General features: G+C 41.1%; 1 protein-coding gene across 7 annotated transcripts in view; it reads right to left on the reverse strand.

The window, feature by feature from the left end:
* Positions 1-25,675, reverse strand: part of BBS9 (Bardet-Biedl syndrome 9) — a 519,285-nt gene that overhangs the window by 141,789 nt on the left and 351,821 nt on the right. For 6 of the 7 annotated variants that reach the window (XM_045005718.1, XM_045005716.1, XM_045005717.1 and 3 more), the window contains one exon: positions 21,810-21,920. In XM_045005718.1, coding sequence (XP_044861653.1) covers positions 21,810-21,920 — 111 coding nt within the window. Of the gene's footprint in view, positions 1-21,555; positions 21,580-21,809; positions 21,921-25,675 lie in introns of all 7 variants that reach the window. The other variant, XM_045005719.1, reaches the window with a different exon arrangement.

Genomic DNA, 25,675 nt, shown 5'->3' on the forward strand with positions numbered 1-25,675 from the left:
CTTTTATTTGCTGTTTTACTAAATACAAGCTATAAAATCAAGTTGAAAGATTATTTGACGCAACAAGAAACTTTTGACCATACTTATTTTTAAAAAGCAGTAGGCTAAGCATTATATGGTTCTTGTACCTGGACATGTTCACCTTCTTATGTAAGGCATCCTGAGCTGTAATTAACTTGTGCATGAGAAAAGTAATTGTGCTTTCATGGGGTAGCACAGCTCCCCTATTATTGCTCATTTGCAGCTTGGGAGTTAGCATAAGGCTAGTCAGAACATTAATGCAGACACTGATCCTTTACTTTGGTCTGCTATTTAAAATGTCCTTAATTTTTTTTCTAAAAGCAGCAAAGAATCCTGTGGCACCTTATAGACTAACAGACTTTTTGCAGCATGAGCTTTCGTGGGTGAATACCCACTTCTTCGGATGCAAGTGGTGGAAATTTCCTGGGGCAGGTATATATAAGCAAGCAAGAAGCAAGCTAGTGATAACGAGATTAGATCAATCAGGGAGGATGAGGCCCTGTTCTAGCAGTTGAAGTGTGAAAACCAAGGGAGGAGAAACTGGTTCTGTAACTGGCAAGCCATTCACAGTCTTTGTTTAGTCCTGAGCTGATGGTGTCAAATTTGCAGATGAACTGGAGCTCAGCAGTTTCTCTTTGAAGTCTGGTCCTAAAGTTTTTTTGCTGTAGGATGGCCACCTTAAGATCTGCTATTGTGTGGCCAGGGAGGTTGAAGTGTTCTCCTACAGAACACTGTAGGAGAACACATTTTTTTTCTGTAAGTGTTTCCCAAACTTCTGAAAGTTGAGCCCTGTGTCAGGAAACTGAAGTGAGTCATGTATGCACCCAGTGCAACCTCACCATATGTTGTTAACGGCTTACACATCTGAATGTATATATCTTTTGCACACTCCTGGCTAATCTTTCAGCTATCCTCCAATCCACCCTTTCAGAAATGTTGGTTTAGATCTTCATAATATATTTCCTCTCTCTTCTTACATGCTTTGATGAGCAGTGAAATAGTTAACAACATTGACTTCTAAAGTATTGTCATTGGCATCTCAGTTAGCACCCGTGAAATGAATGGAGCTGTTCACACTTCAGAGCTATAGTTTCCGGCTTTCTGCAAACTCAGGCAGACCTCTCTGAATCAGCTGTACTCGGGTCATGCTGTGATAGGTTTTTTCCCACGACCCTAACACTTAGAGATTTACTTCTTGTTTTTCATTAGAGAGAGAGAGAGAGAGAGAGAGAGAGGAGACTCCATAGCACAACAGAGAGGTCTGTCTGTGCACACAGCATCCAGGCTGTCATTTGGTTCTGTCCCACATCTTGGAAAATACTGCTTTAAGAACTGACCAAAGCAGGATGATCTTGTAGTCATAAAGCACATAAAGCACTCCTGCAAGAAGGACTCCAAAGTACTTTACAGACATCTCAGAACCATGTAAAAATTATACATCACATTGCACACAAAGTAGAACCATATTTGGAGAGAAGTGTAATAACTGCTTAAGAGCAACCATGAGCCGTATAACCTTGATCTAGAACAGCAAGTGAATACCTTAGCCAACTGTAACTGTAAGTCAGAATCCTCCCTGCCTTCCAAGATACCAGAGAATTTTTAACAACCACAGATAGTCAGGACCTTAGAATTTAAATCTCCTTGGAAAGAGGGCAACACCAGCACTATACTATCACCTCACATCTTGTGGGTATGCTGGGGCATTATTTCAAGCCTGACTCAGTATCAATTCCTGAAAGCACCTCAAGTTTTAAGTTATCTCCTCATTAACTCTGTTTATGAGGTCTGACAAGATCACTGCCTCAGGTGATAGGGATTCAGTGTTACTAATTGTGTAAGAAACAATTGCCCCTGTAGAGAACATATGAAACAGCTTTTCAGTGTCCTCCTCTGACTCTGAGGATATAGCAATATAGCATCCACTGTATAGCAATGGGAATCCTGTTGCCTAGTCATGAAAGCCATGGACAGTAGTACTGCAGTGCTGCAGTACATTTTCAAATTGCAATCTTGTATTCCCAATAGTTAAAGAAAATAATTGTTGAAACCCTAGATTGCACTTTGGAAATGTTTCTGCATCATTCACAGTAATACTCACCAAAGATCTCATGCTCTGGAAGCATCATTCCAATATCACTGCTGTCAATTCCTTGATGATGTAATCACAAAGCTGTAGTGACAATGCTCAGTTTGGCTTTTTTAATGGAAAACCTATTCACAATTTCAATAATCCACTCCAACAATGAGCATGTGGGAACATGCTCCCTCATTCTCAGACATGCTAATAATTCTTTGAGAGACAGTCAATATTTCCATTCAAATCTCTTATTTTTCAGAGGTAGCATGCTCAGTCCTTGCAGAGGCGGAATAGATTTTAGTAGTTTCAGGTGCCTTTGTGCAATCTCATACGTCAAAAATGGCTTTTAAAAATAAATATTTTAAGCTATTAGCTCATAATGTGGAAATTTGGGAAAAAACATGATTTCTGAAAGAAGCTATTTTGGAAAATAAGCTACAGCACCTGCACAATATCCTTTTTTCCAGCAAACATTTCCTAAGGATTTAGTTATTCTCTCTTTGTGTACATGTACAGTGGCCAATGTTGACAAGATACAGAGGCAGCCTCGACATTTTGTGGTATGCCTGTAAAGCAGTTTTCCAGCCCTATTCTAAACTTAACCAACGCCTGTCCACCATAATCACACTTTTACACACAAGAACCAGTGTCAGGATTCTAGGAAGGTTGGTGAGACTTGACAGATATTAAAACCAGAAAGGACAGTTGTGATCATCTAGTTTGACCTCCTACATAACATAGGCCATAGAATTTCACCCAGTTATTACTGCATCAAGCCCATAACTTCTGGCTAAGCCAAATGAATTTTAGGATTTCCTAAAACTTAAAGTGAAGATTTTCAAAGATTCAATGGGGCCTAAGTTGGATGCCTGACTCCAGTTTTGTATTTTTGAGTATCTCCTCCTAAATTAATCATTTTACATAAACAGATATGATATAAAGCTTGTAGGCAGCCACTTCCTTCTTCTGCCCACCAAGTTTATGTTAGGGTCCATACACAGTTGCCATTGTTTAAAAATGTTTTTAAAAAGATCAGTTCAGGAAACAAACTGCACCCCTGGCAATCACTAAACCCTCTTTGGCTGCAAAGTTTGGTAGGCATTCTGGTGACCTTTTAGGTTAATCTTTGGTCTTTTTTCTCTAATAATGTGTCTATAGAGCCCAGAAGCTAGCAATTTTATTAGTGTATATTTAAATTGTCGTATTCACCCAGAGCATTGGATGGGTACTCTTCTACTGTAATTTAGTAACAGTTTGAATAAATAAATATTACCAAAAAGTGTTCATAGCCAATCCATCCCTTTACACAAACATACAGATATATGGGATGTCTGCCAGGGAACTGCAATAAACTAAACTCAAAATAATTTACTAACCTAAAAGTCTTTTCTTCCTTTTTTACCTTCTTCCATTTCTTTGTCCTCTTTTCTCTACTTCCATGCCTGGCCTCTTCTATCCCTAACCCATAACATTTTCTTTCTTATTAATTTCCTTTTTTTTCTTTGACAAGCATCTTCTTTCCTCTCATCCTCTCTTTGTCATGTACAACATATCTTTTATCGTCCACCCTGTTGCTCTCTCATTTAGGGCCAGATCCAAATCCTACTGATATCAATGGAAGTTTTTCCATAGACATCAGTGAGCTTTGGCTTGGCCTATCATGTTCTCAGTTTCTTTGAGCCTGACATTCTCATTTTTCTGTCTCCAGTGCTTTGCAAACAATTTTCAGAATGCCCCTATTAATCCTCAGATAGAAATGGTTACTTATGTAAATATTATTTTATTTTTTCTATTGAATGTAGAGATTCAGTCACTCCACAACATTTGGATTAGATTCCAAACATCCCAATGTTCTAAGACTGGGTCTTAATTCAGGCCCATCTCTGCTAACAACATTGATGGGGAAAGGTGGAGATTTCGTATCCACAATCTGTCCATCTTGCTTCATTTTCTCAAGGCAGACAATTTATGAGGTTTCTCCTGAATCACCACATAAAAGTGAAATACGGTACGGTTACTAGCCTGTTCCGTGACTATTGTTCCTCAAGATGTGTTATACATGTCCATTCCACTTCAGGTGTGTGCACATCCAGTGCACTGTTGTCGGAGATTTTTCCCTGAGCGATACTGCTGGTGGTGCATGCATCCTCTGCTGCCTCATGCTGCTGTGCAATAGTATGAAGGGCATAGCCACTCAACCCCCTTCAGGCATGTGTCCCAGAAGTCTGGGGCAACTCCTTACTGTTCAGGTCTAACGAAATAGCCAGAATTGTCTAGAACCGGGCCTGACCGAGGAAGGTCTTAGCTTCCATAGAGTCCAAGAGTGCTCCTATGAACTGTATCCCTTGTTCACGTGATAGAATTGATTTTTCCTTGTTGATGAGCAATCCTAGCATTCTGAAGGTGGACTGAATAATGGTCACACTGGTCAGCACCTTGGAATGGCCTCTCACCAACCAGTTGTCCCAGTAGGGATCCAGGGAAGGAATACTTGAAGCCAGGATAACCAATCAAAACTTTATTTTCTCTAGGTGTCTACTGAGCTGCCAAAGGGCTAGTATAGGCTGCGGTGTCCTTTCGCTGTTGGGATCAGAACATAACAAAAATAAAATGCCTTCCCTCTGCAAAGCAGAGGCACCTCTTCTACAGCTTCCAACTGCAGGAGAGAATGAACCTCCCGAAAAAGAACTTCCTTGTAAGAGTGATCCCTGAAAAGGGACTGGGAAAGGGGGGTTGGCAATGGGGGAGCAGAAATAAACTGAAGGGTTTATCCCAATTCCACAGTGCTTAGAATCCACTGGTCTGTGGTGATTGAGGGTCCAAGCACTGAGGAAGTGAGACAGCCTGTAAGAGAAACCAGAGTGGGAGAAGCTGGCAAATTGGACACGGGTAAGCTGTCCATTACATAGATGTCAAAATGGCTGCTTGGAGTTCCCAGGCAGTTGGGCAAACTGGCGGACACTGAAGAAGTAGGACGGGGTGGTCTCCTTCTATAACTTTTACTCTTCTTTCTAGCCTAGTCCTGGTGAAAGGGCATAAATGAAGTATACCAATGTGGCTGCTGGGGGACACAGCTGTTTCTTCTTTGGGGCAAGGGTATAAATGCCCAAAGATCTGTATACCTAGAGTCTTTCAGCAGATGCAACTTGTCATTGGTCTGTTCTGAGAACAGCGACGGCCCCTCAAAAAGAAGATCTTGGATAGTTTATTGGAACTCATGAGAAAGACCTGATGACTGGAGCCAGGAACATCTGTGCATCATAATGACCAATGCCATGGCTCTAGCCATGAAGTCTGCAGCATCCCAGCATCTTGAAGCAAGATCCTGGCTACTAACTTTCCCTAATCTACCCTCATCTCGCCTCCTCTGGCAATTTGTCCATACATTTAGCCCAGAAGTTAAAATCATAGCAGTCCCAGCAATGCTCAAAATGTTCAAACCCCTATGAGTGAACATAATGTCTTTGAACGGTTCTTTTTGCCGTAGATGGGATGAAAGATAGAGTTTGCCACAGCACTTTAGTAGGCTCCAGAATAGCCTCATTAATGAGGAGTGCTACTTGAGAAGGCCCCACAGAAGCCAAGATATCAACCAGTCTGTCAAATCTTGCTTGAACCTCCTTCACCTGAATATCTAAAGTGGAGGCCATCCTCTTCCAAAGGTCCTGGTGGGCCCTATAGTTGTCCAGCAAAGGTTAGGAACCTTCTGACACTACTGCCTCATGGGACAATGAGGAAGAGGAAACCAAGGCTGGCTCAGGTGGAGCCGCCTCTAATTCTTCCATGGAGGAGTTCACCAGAGCAGACTGCTCCTGTTTGGTACCGAGCCCAGTACTAGAATTGGCATCCTGCTGTCTTGATGGGGCTGATGTCAACCTCTACTAGATGAAGTTCACCACTGGTATGGTCCTAGAGCCCAATTCCTTCCTGGCCAAGGGTCTCTCCCAGACAGCCAAGATGGAACTTCTGCTGGGTACTGGGGTGGTAACTGGTTGGCAGGGAGCAATGGCTAATGTGACGTGTCTGCAACACGTACAAGCCAACTTCCAACTCTGTTTTAGAACCAGATTCCTCCGACCCAGGAGGAGCTGCTTCTATTGGTGCCAGGGATTAGTGCTGCGAGTCCAGAGAAGAGGGCATCAGTACCAGATGTTGAGCTATATAGCAGATGGCAAATCTTGACTAGCAATTGTGAGTACTGGGCAAGATGATGCTTGGACCACCAGCAAAACCGGTACCGAGAGACTCAACAGGTTGCGTGCTGCAGAATATGCTGATAACGGGTCTTAGTGGTTTGTTGCTGCTGAGCCCATGAAGACTTCTCTGTTGAACTAGCTGGTTCCATCTTAGGGGTTAGTCTCACAGACTGCTACCAGCGCCCGAGTTGGAGACCCTGCCTGTGGAGAACTCTATGTTCAGGAGTACTCTGGGCTCAAGTGCCCTCCGCCCTCCTTGCCACATGTTTGCTGAACTTCAGTGCTGGAGACATTGATCTCCCGGGTACCGAATCCTTTGATGCCTTCTTCCAGTGCTTCTTCCTCAGCAATGGAGAGGGAGACCAGCATTGAAAGTCCACCAAAACAGGAGGAACACTCCTAACTGAAGCAGATGTGCTCCATACATGCGCTGAACGGGGAGACTCTGAGGGTGGGTGCAGTGCTGCCTCCATCAGAATATGTTTTTAATCTGACCTCACAGTCCTGTTTTGTTCTTAGTTTAAAGTTGCTTGAGGCGGCCAAAGGACAGGAGCTGCACATCCGGGTTTTCAGCGGCAATTCAGTGGGGGGTCCCTCACTCCCTCTCAGAGCGAAGGATCAGCCGCCAAATTGCTGCCGAAGACTGAAGCGGCGGCGGTAGAGCTGCAGATCGCAATCGCGTCTTCTTCTTTTTTTTGCTTTTTGCTGCTTGAGATGACAAAAACCCTGGAGCCGACCCTGGACATGAGCCTCTTCTTGGCACTTCAGGAACCTGAACTGTGGATCACTAACTGGCATCGGCTTCTTACAGGCATCACAGGGCCTGAAGCCTGGTGATCGAGGTATGCACTGGTACTGGGTACAAGTACGCAAACAGTGGCAACCGAAGAGTGCAAAAAAAGTACTCTGACAAAAGAAATCTACTACTAAAATTATACTAAACACTCAAACTATTCGCTACTAATGAGTACCAACTAGATGCAAATGTAAAAAAAGGGAAAACCTGCAGTAACAAGATAGAACACTCCAACAACGGTCACGGGCGGTAAGAAGGAACTGAGGGATATAAGAGGCGGCTCTGCCATTTATACTATTGCACAGCTGTGCAAGGCAGCAGAGGGTAAATGCACTGCCCCCAGGGAACCGTGGGAAAAATCTCCGACAACAGTGCACTGGGTGCATACACCCCTGAAGCAGAACTGATCTGTGTAATGACTCAAAGAACTTACTGTTCTTCTTGTCTCCTTGGCAGTCACTAAAAAGGATTGAATTTGTGGGAGACTCCATAAGTATATATCTCATACTCAAAAAGGGAACATTCTGAAAAAAAATATCACAGATTCTGGGAAGGTAATTAACTTGATTTTTACCCATGGAAGAACCATAGATAATGCATGAGCCAAAAAACACTTGAGTCTGCAAGATCTGGGACATAGATGGGATTTGTTTCATTTTCATCAGTCATGTTTCCCAGGAAATGTATGCAGAAGCTCCAACCAAAAATGAAACTGCAGTTCAGTTGGTCTTGATTTAATGAAGGAATTATCACAATAATATTTTAAACTGTGCTGCTCCTTAGGAAAGCAGACTATGGGATAAAGAAAACTCCCATAAGTCTTCAACACCATTCATGGTAATAGTCATTTTGTAGCCCAGTGATTCTCTTTGCACCTTTTCTTGTGGAAACAATTAAGTTTAACCATTTCAAAGTATCAGGTGGACCCAGCTGCAGGCTCTTGCTATCTATTCCTTTATAGAGGAACCTCCACACTGAGAAGAAAAGGATTTAGTCTCATGGTACTGCAACAGTGGGAAATGTATAGGTGGGCTTTTAAAAAGGTTAAGTCTTTCTTCATGGAGCTGTCATTTACCTGAGTCACCCCAGGTCTCAGCATTTAGTGTCTGATTTGTTCTAATCCTAATTTGAGACACCTGATTAACTCAAACAAAATCCATCCTGTTCAAACTCACTCCTCAAAATGCTTCTAGACTGAACTAATGCAATCAGAGCTTTAATTCATCCTTCTGCTGACTTCAATGGAGTTACAGCAGTTACAGCCCTCAATAATTTTCAAGAATCAAGTCAAGGAGGCTACAGGTCCTCAGTGCCTTTGAAATCAGGCTTTTTTTTAAAGGAACTGAAATATGAATTTAGTAGCTTAACTTTAGAAAACCTACATTTAAAAACTGTGGCTATCATCTTTTAAAATGGGGTCAAATGCCATACAACCTAAGAATACACATTCATTAAACTGACTGTTTTGAAAAGTTCCAGCTCATTATAGACATGGCACACTATCCTGGACAGCAAGTACATTTTTCCAAAGTGCTCTCCAGGTTAAGCAAATCTTTCCTTCTACTCCATCTGACATATAATGCAGCACTGTGATGTGACTGATTCCTGTACTTCTAAATATGCTTTCTAATCTGAACAAATTAACCACAGACCTACATACACTGAAAATTATTCTATGTGCATCCATGGTAAAAATCTCAAATACACTCAATACCTATTGTAACAGCTATGATGGCAATTATAATGGCAATAGTAGGAGCACTCCAGTTGAGCTGCTTGCTGTAAAGCCTTTATGGATCCTTCTCTCTGCCATTTGAAATGTCATCAGTTCAGAGTTTAGCCCAGTTGATTTATTAGACAAGTACATAACATAAATCTAAATATATAGCCAATACTGAAATCTTTATAGATCAGTCTTTTTATAAAAAAGGAGATCTTTGTTATACAATATACTAAAATAATCTTGAGAGCAGATTTTTAAGTATCCTCACAGTCTGCCTCTTTCAGTGTTTTTAGGTAACATACACCAGTAAGGAGCTGCAGGATGTAAATCAATAGAGGGTCTGGGCAGTTGGCAAGCAGACACATGAATTTATCCTCAAGCTTCCTGCTCTCCAGCTATTTTTCACAAAAGCTAATGCTTCAGGATAATCCTTTTTAGAACTCAAATACATGACATCCTCGGTACAAAATTTCATCCTGTACTGTCACTTTTTAATGAACCATCCTGGAGACTGCAGCATCATACTGTGCTAGACATTCTGAGAAGCGATGATTCAGGAAAGCACTTAAGCATGTGCCTAAATTTGTGTGTGTCAGTAGTTCCACTGAAGACAATAGGACTACAAACATGCTTACAGCTGGGCATGTGAATAACTATCTTGTTGAATTGGGGCCATGTACTGTAATTTCATTTGTCTTCTCTAGGCACAGCAAGGAAAACTGAAGGTCCAAAGCAATCTTTGTTTAGAAGGGCAAATCTGAAAGAGGCTCTTATATTGCATCCACAGAATCTGCACAAACATTACCCTGCATTTATGTGGATAAAAACTGACACTGTGTGTAAACAGGCATACAAATTACTGTACTTGCATATTTGCTGAGTGCAATTTAGGAGGCTACTTTGAAAATAAGGCCCAGAATGTCTTTGATTTATGAGTTTTATGTCTCAAGCTTATCATTATTTTGTTATAGTTGTCTGTGTATTTAATCAAAAGTAATAAGCCAGATGCTTCAAATTAAAGAGAGATTTAAAAATCTATTCCAGTCTATAACAATAAATTCTGAGACTGGTTTAGGTCTTAGAGACACTGATTATGAAATGAGATTTATTTTACAAAATCTAAACATACCTAATAAGAACTTGAAATTTAATCTTTAAGTCATCTAAATATTTTAATGAGGGAAAAATACAGTTATTTAACTAGAAACTGTGGTAGCACAGTAGCAAGTGCAAACTCTGAAGTTTTGGATAGAAGTATTAATTTAGGGTTTGATTTTATGACTCTCACTGGGGTTGAGAGTCATACTTACTCTTCTGAGTAGTTCCAGTTAAATATTTTTATATAACAACAAAATGCAAATGATTGGCCACATCTGTCCTATCCTTACCAAGAATAGTACTTACCAATCAGAATATGGGTAGCACAATCTGGCCCTAAAATCTGAGAGTAATATTTGTATTTTGTTGATTAGATTAAAATATTTTAGAGAAGGTTCAGTTTTGGTGAAATTTTCTGCAATGAGTGGGAAAAAACCCCTTACCACATGTGAACATTTAAACAGCTGCATGAGATGACACTCAACAAATCTGCTTCAGAATGTTGAGAAATCCTGAATGGCTGGTCAGGAGATAAAGATGACCTGGTTCACACTGCTTTTTTAAAGGTAATTTTGCTGACTTCTGTGGAGTTACTCTTGATTTACACTAGTGAGAAAAGAAGATCAGGTCCTTTCTGTTCAAAGTGTGCTGTTAAAAGTCTTTCATAAAGCAACATGTTGTGCTGACATAAACAGAAAACAGTAAACTTATCTGTCAAGTTAGTGTCTTGATGACTACAATCATAATGTGTCTGTTTATTTCTCTCTCAGATGCAGTATCTGTTTATGATGATTTTACTCTTCAAATAGCACCTGCATCAACAGCATTAGCTACATTCAAATATACTCTTTTACCAGGCATACATTTGGAATCTCTGCCCTATAATGATCCTGTCATAAACAGATAGTTAAGGGTTAAGGTCTCTTTTACCTGTAAAGGGTTAACAAGCTCAGTAAACCTGACGGACACCTGACCAGAGGACCAATCAAGGGACAAGATAATTTCAAATCTCTGTGGAGGGAAGTCTTTGTTTGTGTTCTTTGTTTTGGGGGCTGTTCTCGCTTTGGATCTAAGAGGGGCCAGACATATCTCCAAGTTCTCCTGAAGTATTTCCTACTATTCAGTATAGTGAGTATTAGAAAGGCGGATTAGTCTTATAATTAATTTCTGCATTTGCAATTGTGTGTTTGCTGGAGAAATATCTTTATTTCTGTTCGCTGTTACTTTGATTATTCTGAGAAAGGAAGGGGGGCGGAGTCTCTCCAGTTTTATAAGCTAGACCCTGTATATTTTTCCATCCTGGTGTTACAGAGATAGTGTACTTTCTTTCTTTCTTTTAATAAAATCCTTTTCTTCTTAGAACCTGAATGATTTCTTCCCTTGTTTGGATTTTCAGGGGAAGGGGAGGGGGGAAAAGTGAATCCCTCTTTGTTTTGATTCAAGGAGTTTGAATCAAGGTGATCTCTCCCAAGGACTAGGGGAGGGGGAAGAAGGTGGGGGGAATGGATTATTTCCCTTTGTGTTAAGATCCAAGGAAGTTGGGATCTGTGTTCCCCAGGGAAAGTTTGGGGGAACAGGGAGTGTGCTAGACACTGGAATTTCTAGCTGGTGGCAATGTACCAGATCTAAACTAGGATTTAAGTTTAGAGGAGCCCATGCAGGTCCCCATCTTGTGGATGCTAAAGTTGAAAGTGGGGAATAAACCTATGACAGATCCTCTACAAACCACAGTCAGCAGCTCATCTGATAACTCCCAAAGAAATATTACACAATGAGGGCTGACTGAAAGCCTGAGAATTAAGATTCATATAAGTCTCTCCTATTATCTTCCAGAATATGTGAAAACCTCTCCCTGAAATTAAATTGCTTTTGCACCAAGTTCTTCGTGAGCCTAGCAAGAGTTTAATTCACTTTAAATAAGAAAATGAAAGAGGGCAGAAAGAAAACAAGACAAAAACAAAGTTTGGAGGAAAGGCACTAAAAACCAGCACAGTAAAGGGCAGACGGTTCGGCGAACCAAAAAAAAAAGCGGCCGTGCCGCCCTAGGATTGGGCAGAATGCCGTCCCGTAGAATCTGCAGCCCCAAGCACGAGCGTGCTTGGCTGGTGCCTGGAGCCGGCCCTAGCAGTAGAGGAGCTAATAGAGAGGGTGACCATCCCTGCTGGCAGCCTTAAGGTGCATGTGTTCCTATAACTGACCAAAGGAGAAACAACGAGGAGTCCTTGTGGCACCTTAGAGACTAACAAATTTATTTGGGCATAAGCTTTCATGGGTTATAACCCACTTCATCAGATGCACAGAGTGGAAAATACAGTAGGCAGGTATAAATACACAGCGCATGAAAAGATGTGAGTTGCCTTACCAAGTGGGGGGTCAGTGTTAACAAGCTAATTCAATTAAGGTGGAAGTGGCCTATTCTCAATAGTTGACAAGAAGGAGTGAATACCAAGGGAGTGAAAAATCACTTTTGTAGTGCTAATGAGGCCAGTGCAATCAAGGTGGCCCATTTCAAACAGTTGACAAGAAGGTGTGAGTATCAGCAGAGGGAAATTACTTTTTGTAGCAATCCAGCCACTCCTTATTCAGGCCTAATTTGATGGTGTCAACTCCCATCTTTTCATGTGCTGTGTATAGATAGACGAACATGGCTATCCCTCTGAAACCCGACAAAAGGAGGTGTAAAACATGAATTTTCATACAGGATTGGAGAATGAGCCTTCCTTGCACTTATCTGGCAGTAATGGCTCCTGTCCCATGGGGCTGGGCCCAGCTGCCCACTCCAGGCATTGCAACATGGTGCACAGAGTGCAAAGGTGCTGTGAACCCATTCACCATTTTGCAATGCGACTCACTCAAATTTGGCTCAGTCCCCCTCCATCAAGACAGAGAGCTGGTTGGGCCAAACTTAAATGGCACTGTGACCCTGTGAACCACATTGCAGTACCCAGAGTTCGGAGTTGGGCCCAGCCCCGCAGGACAGGAGCCGCCACTGCCAGGTAAATACGGAGCAGGCTCACTCTCCAGGCCACCACCAATGACCCATCACCCTCTCCATTCCTCAGTTGCAAAACCTATGCCACTAACTATCAGCACCCAAATATGATGCTGTGGGCCAGATTCTAACCTCAGCTGTGGAATTACAACACGCTAGTATTGTAAAAAAGCAGTGTGAAATTAGAATTAGGTCCAGTGGTTGATTTATTAGCTAGCCTACAACAGTCTATTTTTTTTCTTTTTTAGTGAGAATGTATTATTTACAGCTGCTTCACAGAAGGACTGAGCGCATCCCAGTAGCAAAATGTGCCTCCCAAAGTGGGTCATTGATGGAGCCAGAGCCATTTATTCCCTCCTCTCACTGACTTGCCAGTAAGGGACTATTTTGGCTTCAGCCAGTGATATTAGGGCAGGGCTGGTACTACCACCTATTACCAAAGTTGCCTTACACTCCCCATTAAAAGGTCCTGTGTTCAGTAGCTTATAGCTTTGACAGACTTTAACCATTTGGAGTGAAATTTTCCATACTGGCTGTCTGTCTCAGTCTGAATTATTATGACTGAAATTTCCGCCAAAATGGTTCGAATGAAGCTAGGGAAAAACTATGTCTCTGCCGTGTTAAAAAATTCTTGACATCTTTCCTTTGAACTGTTCTACGGCCCCCATACTTTGGAGCAGGACCTTGACATTTGGGTTGACCTTTGTATCAGGGATGTGCTTTTTGCCATCCCTGGGAAAATCCACCCAAATCTGGCTAATTTACATGCCTTTGAAAAATCACAGTTCTCACATGCTCAGTAGAGATCTGCCAGAGCTAAATGGCTAAAATCTCCCAAGACTGCCCTTCTTACTGAGCATGTTTGAGCCTCTCACAGCTCCTGGTGCTGACTGGACTGTGCATGTGCCATCCATACAGAATGACTGAGCATGCTGTACCCCAGAACTATGTGGACTCAGAAGGACTTTTCCTGTAAAGGCTGCTTTCCAACAACTCTGGCCCAGGGTTGGGTTGGGCACTGGAACTGAGGGTACGTCCATACTACCCGCCCGGGTCGGCGGGTAGTGATCGACTTCTCGGAGTTCGATATATCGCGTCTCATCTAGACGCGATATATCGAACTCCGAACGTGCTCCCGTCGACTCCGGAACTCCACCACCGCCGGGGGAGCCGCGGACTTCGATCCCGCGCCGTGAGGACGGGTAAGTACTTTGAACTAAGGTACTTCGAGTTCAGCTACGCTATTCGCGTAGCTGAACTTGCGTACCTTAGTTCGAACCCCCCCAGTGTAGACCAGGCCTGAGAGCAGAGAGCCTCTCTTTCCAGTACTCTCAATGAGCATTCCCTGCTGGAACCCAGGTAGCGTGGAGAACAAAGCAGTCTGATGTGAATGAAGATGAGACAAAAGCTGAACAGTGGGAGGGAAAGGAATTGATTAGGACTAGGTGTCTGGTGAGAGAGGACTGGAGTCGGGGAAGAAATTGTGACTGGGAGTTGTTGGGTGGGGGGAACTGGCTGGACAAGGAGACTGAGAGCTGAGTCTCTTCCTAATTAAAGACTGTATCATAACACATACACACAAAGGAGGTGAATTAAGGTTGCACAGATTATCTTAATTTTGATATTTCCTTACTTTTGCAACCTTAATAACATTATTTTAACATTGTTTTGTGTGTAAAAACATTCTGTGAATGACACCTGATGTAAGTTCATTCATCATCATACAGAAAGGGCCCTATTGTTCTTCAGTGGATATGGGCATTTATTTTCTCTAGTTCACTTCCAACTTTTGTTTTTGTCATTTTAGATTTGAGAACTGAGATTTGTTCCAGCCTGTTAGTCTATGTCAGCTGGAGACATGTCTTTCTCCTGATGCAGAAGTCCTCATGCTGAGAGTTAGGCCCTTTTTGCTGGGAACCCTATGCACGCAATTAGTAGATTTCAAGCAGTACACAACACGGCTGCTAAGATTCTATCTAGCACCACATGGAGCAAGTACATGACGACAGGGTTGGTTCAGTTTCATTGGTTGGTGATCAGAGTCTGCATTAGATTCAAGGTTCCCTATACACCTACAGAGCACTTTGGAATCTCTCACCTTGGATTTGGTCACTTCAATCCTTTCATCCCTACCTTCACCTCCTAGTGCTGGCTGTTACTGCAAACATTTACCTTGGGATTCCCTGAATAGAAATGTTAGGCATCATGGCACTTGTTCACTCCAAAGCTGAAGAGACACTTTTTCTCTCCTTTGCTTCCAACTGTTTGGCACTGCATCCTCAATTATTAAACTGTTGAAGATTTTCTGTAAAGTACCTTGAGATGCCTAGGTATGATAAGGTTCTATGTAACTTGAAGTTGATATATTAAATGAAATATAGTTGCCAATTGCAGAGAATAGAAGCTACTGTGCTATCATTTTTGCTGTCTCTATGTATGTATAAGGCAGCGAGTCTGTCATGGAAGTTACGGATTCCGTGACTTTCTGTGACTTCTGCAGTGGCTAGTGCTGGCTCAGGGGCTGTCGGGCTCCTACTGTCATGGCCCTGCTGCTCCTAGATGGAGGTGCTAGGGGGCTTCACCTGCTGGCCACACCTGCAGGCCCTGCCCCCACAGCTCCCATTGGCTGCAGTTCCTGGCCAATGGGAGCTGTGAAGCTGATGCTTGTGGCAGGAGCAGTGTGCGGAGCCCCCTGGTACCTCTGCCACCTAGGAGCTGCAGGGATGCATGGAGCAGGTAGGGATCCCCAGCACCAGTGCCCGCCCCTCCCCCCCAGCACCAGCCAGGGTCCTTGGCCGCACACTGCTACCCACCCCCAGAGCCCTTGCTGCTGCCCACCCCCTCCCCAGAGCACCTGCCGCACCCAAGGTTTAGTCAGAGGTATATAATACAAGTCATGGACAGGTCACAGGCCTGTGAATTTTTGTTTACTGCCTGTGACCTGTCTATGACTTTTACTAAAAATACCCATGACTAAAACATAGCCTTATATATGTATAACAAAATCTCCAAGGAGACAGAAAGTACAGCACCTAAACTCATGCCCGAATATTTGTTTTAGGCTCCTTCACAGAAAGGAAAAAATACAATGAGAAAAGGGTTTTCCCTTCTCTCAGCATCTTTTACCGGCTGATCAGAGTTATAAAAACTCAATGTAAAATCACAAAAATGACACCTAAGATACAAACAATGTTCATCTAGAGTTCAACCTAAGCACCTTGGTCTTGCCTCTGTCTCCGATGCTCAGGCTAAAACTCAGTCCAAGGAACCATGTACAGAACAACATTGCAATGCTGTGATATCATTCTTACTGCTATTTTATGATTTAAGCAGCTCCTTGGCTCTTGGGCTTGGAGCAATTAGAATTTCCAGACAGCTCAGTGGCAAATATTTCAGGCTCGCTATAGTGCAGCATGGCCAGTGGGCAGTCCATTCTGACCAAGAATAAATCAAACTCATTTATATAACATGGTTATACACTGAAGACTAATTTAAAGCTTTCAAAATTTTCATTCAGTTTTGCATGTATTGCCTGTCCTTCATAGAAAGTTATCAAGAATCAACTAAAGTCAAGTATATGATGTAAGGTTGAATTTTTGTCAAGGCTTTGGACCTGCATCAGGACATGCAAGCCATATTACTGCCATCGTGGATGTTCACATACACTTTGCATCCTCTCTCTATTCTGCCTGTCTGCTGTATTCTTATCAGCCTGACTGTTATTCAAACATACAAGAAAGCTATTCACTGAAATACACAGCAAGCAGCACAATCATAGAATCATAGGACTGGAAGGGACCTTGAGAAGTCATCTAGTCTACTCCCATGCATTCATGGTAGGACTTAGTATTATCCAGACCATCCCTTACAGGTGTTTGTCTAACCTGCTCTTAAAAATCTCCAATGATGGAGATTCCATGACCTCCCTAGGCAATTTATTCCAGTGCTTAACCACTCTGACAGGAAGTTTTTCCTAATGTCCAACCTAAACCTCCATTGCTGAAATTTATGCCCATTGCTTCTTCTCCTATCCTCAGAGGTTAAGAAAAACAATTTTTCTTCTTCCTCCTTGTAACAATCTTTTATATACTTGAAAACTTATGTCTTTTCCAGACTAAACAAACCCAATTTTTTCAATCTTCCCTCATAGGTCATGTTTTCTAGATCTTTAATCATCTTTGTTGCTCTTCATGGGACTTTCTCCAATTTGTCTACATCTTTCCTGAAATGTGGCACCCAGAACTGGACACAATACTCCAGTTGAGGCCTAACCAACACAGAGTAGAGCAGAAGAATTACTTCTCGTGTCTTGCTTACAACACTCCTGCTAATACATCCCAGAATGATGTTACATTCGTGACTCATAATTAGCTTGTGGTCCACTATGACCCCCCAGATCTCTTTCCGCAGTATTTCTTCCTAGGCAGTCATTTCCTATTTTGTATGTGTACAATTGATTGTTCCTTCCTAAGAGGAGTACTTTGCATTTGTCCTTATTGAATTTCATCCTATCTACTTCAGACTATTTCTCCAGTTTGTCTGGATCATTTTGAATTTTAATCCTATCCTCCAAAGCACTTGCAACCGCTCCCAGCTTGGCATCATCCGCAAACTTTATAAGTGTACTCTCTATGCCATTATCTAAATCCTTGATGAAGATATTGAACAGAACCAGCCCCAGAACTGATCCCTGCAGGACCCCACTCATTATGCCCTTCCAGCTTGACTGTGAACCACTGACAACTACTCTCTGGGAATGGTTTTCCAACCAGTTATGCACCCACCTTATAGTAGCTCCACCTAGGTTGCATTTCCCTAGTTTGTTTATGAGAAGGTCATGCGAGACAGTATCAAAAGCTTTACTAAAGTCAAGATATACCACATCTATTGCTTCCCCCGATCCACAAGGCTTGTTACCCTGTTAAAGAAAGCTATCAGGTTGGTTTGACATGGTTTGTTCTTGACAAATCCATGCTGACTGTTAATTATCTTCTAGATGTTTGCAACTTCATTGTTTAATTATTTGCTCCATTATCTTTCCAGGTACAGAAGTTAAGCTGACTGGTCTGTAGTTCCCCGGGTTGTCTTTATTTCCCTTTTTATAGACTGGCACTATTTGCCCTTTTCCAGTCTTCTGGAATGTCTCCCGTCTTCCATGACTTTTCAGAGATAATCACTAATGGCTCAGATATCTCCTCAGTCAGTTCCTTGAATATTGTAGGATGCATTTAATCAGGTCCTGGTGACTTGAAGACATCTAATTTAACAAGTTAAAAATTACTTAGACCTTTCCCTGTTTTAGCCTCTGATCCTATCTCATTTTCACTGGCATTCACTATGTTAGACGTTCAATCACCATCAACTTTCTTGGTGAAAACCAAACAAAAAAGTCAGTAAGCACCGCTGCCATTTCCCCATGTTCTGTTATTGTTTTTCCCCACTCATTGAGTAATGGGCCTACCCTGTCCTTGGTCTTCCTCTTGCTTCTAATGTATTTGTAGAATGTTTTCTTGTTACTCTTTATGTCTCTAGCTAGTTTGATCTCATTTTGTGCCTTAACTCAAGTATGTAGGGACAAAATTAGAAAGGTCATTTGTTTATATTCATCCTTTGTAATTTGACCTAGTTTCCACTTTTTGTAGGACTCTTTTTTGATTTTTGGATCACTGAAGATCTCCTGGTTAAGCCAGAGTGATCTCTTGCCATACTTCCCATCTTTCCTACGCAGTGGGATAGTTTGCTCTTGTGCCCTTAATAATGTCTCTTTGAAAAACTGCCAACTGTCTTCAATTATTTTCCCCTTAGACTTGCTTCCCATGGGATCTTAACTACCAATTTCCTGAGTTTGCTAAAGTCTGCCTTCTTAAAATCCATTGTCTTTATTTTGATCTTCTCCCTCCTATCATTCCTTAGAATCATGAACTCTACCATTTCATGATCACTTTCACCCAAGCTGCCTTCCACTTTCAAATTCTCAACCAGTTCCTCCCTATTTTCAAAATCAAATCAAAAACAGCCTCTCCCCTACTAGCTTTCTCCACCTTCTGAAATAAAAAATTGTCTCCAATACATTCCAAGAACTTGTTGGATAATCTGTGCCCTGCTGTGTTAATTTCCCAACAGATGTCTGAGTAGTTGAAGTCCCCCATCACCACCAAGTCCTGTGCTTTGAATGATTTTGTTAGTTGTTTAAAAAAAGCTTCATCTACCTCTTCTTCCTGGATAGGTGGTCTCTAGTAGACCCCTACCATGACATCACCCTTGGTTTTATCCCTTTTATTCTTACCCAGAGACTTTCAACAAGTCTGTCTCCTCTTTCCATCTCAACCTCGGTCCAAGTATACATTTTTAATATATAAGGCAACACCTCCTCCATTTTTTCCCTGCCTGTCCTTCCTGAGCAAGCTGTACCCTCCTATACCAATATTCCAGTCATGCGTATTATCCCACCGATGCTCTGTGATGCCAACTATTTGCAAACTAGTTGTTTTTATTTACTGGCATTTTGAGTTCTTCTTGCTTATCCTTTTACATTTCAATACCATGTCCTTGATCACAAGGACAGACCAACAGCAGAGAGAAAGAAGGGCCTGGCACATGTTCTAGGTTTGTTGTAGTCTCCTAACAGTGAAGGTGGAATTTTATTGGGATTGCAGCCTTTGTTCTGGAGAGCTGATCTATTTCTCCAAGATCAGAAGGACAGTTAAAAAAATAACACAGGTTAAACTGAGTGTCTGTCAACCCTGACAGTATCTTTTTGTCTTATTCCCTGAAGTCAATGGGGAAAATCAGTACACTAAGCCTTTTACAGGTTTTTCTTGTTGTCCTTTTCATAGTAGATTGTTATTCTGAAGTTCGGAATTCTGGAGTTTAGTTACATATGGATGAATTTTGCTGCAGTATACTACATAAAACTTAATTATTTATAGACATGGAGGGCCAAACTTAAAAAAAATAACCACCTAAATTTGGGTCAGCCTTTGCTTATTTCATATACATGGTCCACCTGATCAAATGAATTGTATATTTTCCATGTTCTTCTTCTTATTTGTCTTGGTTTTGTCAAAGCATTTATGCTACGTGTGAGCTGTATTGCTCTCTACAGAGCCATGTAACATCATCCTGCTCTCGGCATATTAAATAAATAAATAACATTATGTAGTTATTAGCTGACCTACATGCAGGACTCCTCCCCTTGTATCTTTCCCTTTTATCATATTATATATCGTTGCATCTCCCCTCCCTGTCCATTATTACAAGTTTGCCAATGAAAACACTTTAAGGTAAAAAGTAGCCCTTAAACTCTGCTTACCATAGGTAACTGTTTATGCAAAATACACATTTGTGTACAAAACAGTTAGTTTGTGAAGCAAACAAATCATGCATTTGTAAGTATACATTTTGTGCACACAAATATTATTTTGCACACATAATTCACCTGTTTCTGTTAACCGCACAAGGATTTTATAGGTATCCATTTATAACCATTTAGGCTATGTCTACTCTACAGGGGCTGCAGCGGCATAGCGGCACTGCAGTTATGCTGCTGTAGCACTGTAGCATACCTGGTTCCCACAGTTGTGGATAGGGTTTTTCACTGTAGGTAATCCACCTCCCCGAGCAGCAATAACTACGAAATATTTCTTCCATCAACCTGGCTATGTCTACACTGGAGGTTAGGTCAGCTTAACTGCAGTGCTCAGGGGGGGTGAATTTTTCACATCCCTGAGAACCATAGCTATATTGATCTATCTTAAGTATACACCAGTTCTTAGCCTGTCAACTCCTGAGTGCATTTGCCATTCTTCCCCGCCTTCATCATCTGTTTAGATTTGTGCCATGACACCATCCTGGTAGTATGAATGTGAATTTATTTAGTTCTAACATCCAAAACCACTTTCAATGCAATGCTGTGGAGAAAAGTATGAATGACTAGTACACATTTAAATTAGATACCATACATATGTGTATACAAAAAGAATGCTGACATGTTTGTCCCACTTTAAAAATCATTCTAAACAGATCTCTCAATATTACCTTTCTAATGAAATAAATGTTACCCTGTTTTAAAAGTGCATACATAAATAAAATAATTCATTAAAGAGTTGATTATATTTTAGAGAAATCTGAAAATAAGTACAATAATAAACAAATCATGTTTAGGATCTCCTATGTTTAGAATGACTGATCATGAGAAATAAGCCACTTAACAGAAACATAATTAAGTAAATAAAATGGAAAGCATCTTATGAGGCACTTTATTAAACTACTATGCATTTGTTTACCATTCTTACTCTCAAAATAAATTAACGCCATATCATAGTTTCCAGCATCATAAAATCTTTCCAGAAAATGTGTCATCTGTGTATGCAATGTATTTTACATCCAATATAATATTGTTTGATATATCCAGTAATATTTTTTCTGAAATTCTAGGAAGTCTTCCCACAAACAGTAAGTAATGACCAAATTTTAATCAACTGGCACTAAGTCCCAACCATAAAAACCTTAATTAAACTGAAATATCCTAACCTTCATTTCTACCTAACCTTCAACTTTCACAGAGGAGGTCAGGTTTAAAGTCCTCAGCTACCTCATACATATCGTGTTATAGCACCAGAACTTTTTAATTCAGGAGAAATTATTCACCTCAGATGTTCTGAAGGGAAGGCCCTGGAAAAAAAAATCTGAAGAATTACAGGATCCTATAAAATTATCAGATTTGATTGAACCAGGAAAAAATTTAAAGTATTTCTAGAAAAGTGCTGTTCATTTACTAATCAGAAACTTAAAAAACATAATTGGAAACACCTCAGTCAATTAATCCTTTTCCTGCAGACACAAGATATGAGTTAGATTTGTTCTGTATTCGAAATACAAGTGAATATTTTTCCTTCTCTTACCAGTTTTGGATTTCTGCTTTGTGAGGTGCCTGTGGTTGGTAAACATTGTTGTGGAATCCTGTTCACCTGTCCTTTCCTCCAGGTCAGATTCTGGGATGGGAGTACAGCCACCTGGTTGAAAATATAATAGAATACCTTCATGTGGAGCATAGGCAACCAGAACATAAACAAGAACAAGAGACGATAAACAAAGTGGCAAGAGTACCAAAAAATGTATAAAATTGGAATGGCCTGCAGTTTAACCCTTGGTGAAAAATACTTTGAATAGAGAGCGAGCTACTACCATTCTGTTTAGTATATTGATTATGCCTTGGTGATTCCTCACTTTACTCATTTGTGCCATGTAAGGAATGTGTTAAACCTATAGCATACATAAAACTCACTTTACACAAAGGATAGAAATAGGTCTTAGCATGAATTGTGTCAAGTATCCAATTGCTGGAACCTGGTACAGTGATAAAAGATCATGCGTGTATGAAATAATTCTACAGTGAGCAAAGCCTGCGAGGACCATTAGTTTGCCACAGAGGGTATCTCATGATGATTTTTTTTGGACGTGTGATTATACACACTGATTTTCAATACTTTCTACTGTAGCACCATGACATATTGCACTGCCCAGCACCACACTGCCATGCGGGATGCTTGAAGTCAGAAGTGATTCCAGGATAGGCTGACATAATTTCTCTTTTGTAGTTTGCAATATTTACCTGTATGACTTCATGTAGATATTCCACTTGTCTACTTCACTGCATGTTTAAGTAACCACCTGCAACTATCTCTTTAAACACATATAAACTGTTATTAAAATGTTAAGAAAGGGAAAATCTAGTACAAGTATCACTGAGCACAAAGGAACCAGCTGTCTACCAGTGCCACTGCTCGCCTGGAGCTAGCTGCAGCAGTTTGAAATGGATTAGGATGATTCAAGTCTGTCTGAAAATGCTGCTACCAGTGCCTCTGGGAAAGGGCTGCTACTCAGGAGTAAAGGCCTGAACCTGCTGGCTCATAATTGTCTCTTTTTTAGGGTGACTTGAAGAAAGCCAGAAAACAAAGGAGGAGAAGGCGACACCACAAGCAGAAGGGAGGAGCAGCAGAGTGACGGAAATAGGACTATGGGAGAAATATACTTCCACGTTTCACATTTCCTTGCAGGATGTGTGTGGCTAAAACAGAAAGGAACACCTATGCATCATCACAAAGAACTGGATGCATACACGATATCACACACAGCAAGCACAATCCTTTTACATTTCAACACCATGTCCTTGACCACAAGGATGGACCAACAGCAGAGAAAAGGTGGAGTATGTGCATAGCTAATAAGATAGCATACAGCATGAGTGTTGAGCATGCTGTTTGTTATTTTCAGTAGAAAGCTACATAGGCAGATTCCATTGTGCCCATGTAGATCTGGAAGAAAGGAAGAACTTATGAAGTTACTGGGTTTTTACCCCAGCTCAGAGATCATGGTCTTTCTGAAACTTTTCTCAGGGCAGAAGCGATGCATATTTTATGCATTTTCTCTTTTAATGCAGCAGGGCAGGCCTCTCTTATTTTGCTCAGCAGCTTCAAATCAAACACTTGATCAAAAGTCCATGAAAGGCTTTGTGCTTAACTGCAAGCATATGGTCTCCTGCTTAAAGTTAAGCTCTTGCTTAAGTGCTTTGAGGGATCAGGACCTAAATGTACAACACACACTCTGAGTGAAAATTAGTGCCTTCCCGAGATCACCGCTAGCAAGCAAACAAACCACATTGCCTGGTGTTGAAAATCATCCTTTATTGTCTACTGAAAGAGTGCATTTTTTAAAGCATCATATTAACTCCTAACTCAAAACAACAATGATGCTTACTGTATATAATACATTTCCGCTGTTGTGAAAATAAATGTTTTATTCCATGACCCATGAATGAGATACCTGATTTGTGGCAATACAGCATCTCTCTCATTGCAAAATAAAAGAACAAAGCATTTGCAAAAATTAAATATGCCAGTCCAGTGGCATTAGAGAGCATTCTGCTTGGCAGAAAAACCAGCTTCTCCAGCAACTTTGGGATCCCTGATTTTTAACACAGTGAAGATCAGACATAGTGAATATTGATAATATACTAGATCATCAGTTGATGTAAATCAAGGTGGCTCTGCTGAGTGCAATAAACCTATGCTGATTTACACCCAGGGCCGGCTTCAGGCACCAGCCCAGCAAGCAGCTGCTTGAGGCGGCCAACGGTGAGGGGCGGCACATCTGGCTCTTCGTCAGCAGGTCCCTCACTCCCTCTCAGAGCAAAGGACCAGCCGCCAAATTGCCGCCAAAGACTGAAGCGGTGGCGGTAGAGCTGATCGCGGTCGCAGCTTTTTTTTTTTTTTTTTGCTGCTTGGGGCAGCAAAAACCCTGAAGCTGGCCCTGTTTACACCACTGAAAAACCTGACCCAGCATTCTTGATTTTCAGGAAAGAGAGAAGGCATGAGCCGGCCAATTTCTGATGTGTCATGGACTCAATATGTCATTTCAGAGGTGGCTGAATCTCCTATCCTTTCAGTTCGGGGAAGAAGTTTGGGAGCTAGTGGTAAACCTAATGTGAAAAGAGAGGTATTAGCACAAGCAGCGATTCCTAAAATGTCCACCACAAAACAGAAGTGGGCAGGGCAAATCTGATAACAGGAAATACGAACACTATGATATGTTAATATACTGTAATACTTTGCTACTGAAAAACATGTTAAATATAAATATACATACATCCAATGAAAATAAAGTATTTGTTAATCTCCAGCGCATCTAATCCCACCTGCAAACTGTGACTGTAAAATGTAAACTATATGACTCAAAGAACTGGAAACTATTCCTCTAATATTCAAATTAGGATACTTGTAATTTTTGTTCCTCAGATAAAATCTATCCTGTTAAACACTAATCTGTAAACACATGATAAATCATTAAAGATCCATACAAATAACAACCTGAGAGTGGTATCATGTATTAAACATTGAGATTATGAGTGAAAAGTCACATAACCCATTAGTGCATATTGGGTTTCTGGAGACAAATAAAAGAACTTTGAAAAGTTTGCTCTGAAAACTGAAACTCTATAGGTTATGTGGCCTTGAGAATTAATGGCTTTTGATGCCAAACTATTTCATTAGTCATTAGCACTATTTTCCAGTTGATGGTAACTGAATCAGAGTCGGAAAATGTCTATTTGCCCTTAGGCACCCCATGCTATTGGTTGGAAGGAAGCGGGACTTCCTGCTCTTGGTTTTGATGTCAGAGGTTTGTTAAGATTTACTTGTCAACTGATACTGTCAAAACGTACCAGCACTAAAAGCAAAATTCATTTTTTCCATTACCGTACTTTCCTGATAGAGAACAGTGAGAACTGGAATTTCACCATTTAAACTGGGGGACTGCATAGGTTACACACAAAGCAAACAGGCTCTGAAAAAACTGGAAAACATACTATCAGCCTCATTTACAACACATACATTCAACATATTCCGTACCCTTCAACAGAATTTGTAGTATACCAATATTTTATGTTGGGTCACTTTACCTGCTGTTATATAAAAACCAGACATTATTACTATGTTGTAAGTGTAGACACTGTGATCACAGCTGTACAAGACACAAACAAAAACACGGGGGTGAAATCCTGGCCTCACTGAAGTCAATGGAAGTTTTGCTATTTACTTCAGTAAGGCTGGATTTTACCCTTCATCCTTGGACCATTTAAGCTAAAGATCAGACACCACAGAAGATGTGGATGCCATAAACTTTTTTCCACACACTGGGATGACGGTGGCATTATATTGGTGAGGTTTAGCATTTACTCAGCTCATGGAAGAAGTGAATTTTCAAAAAGGGA

The sequence above is a fragment of the Mauremys mutica genome, chromosome 2 (assembly GCF_020497125.1).
Source record: "Mauremys mutica isolate MM-2020 ecotype Southern chromosome 2, ASM2049712v1, whole genome shotgun sequence".
In the NCBI taxonomy this organism is placed as follows: Eukaryota; Metazoa; Chordata; order Testudines; family Geoemydidae; genus Mauremys; species Mauremys mutica.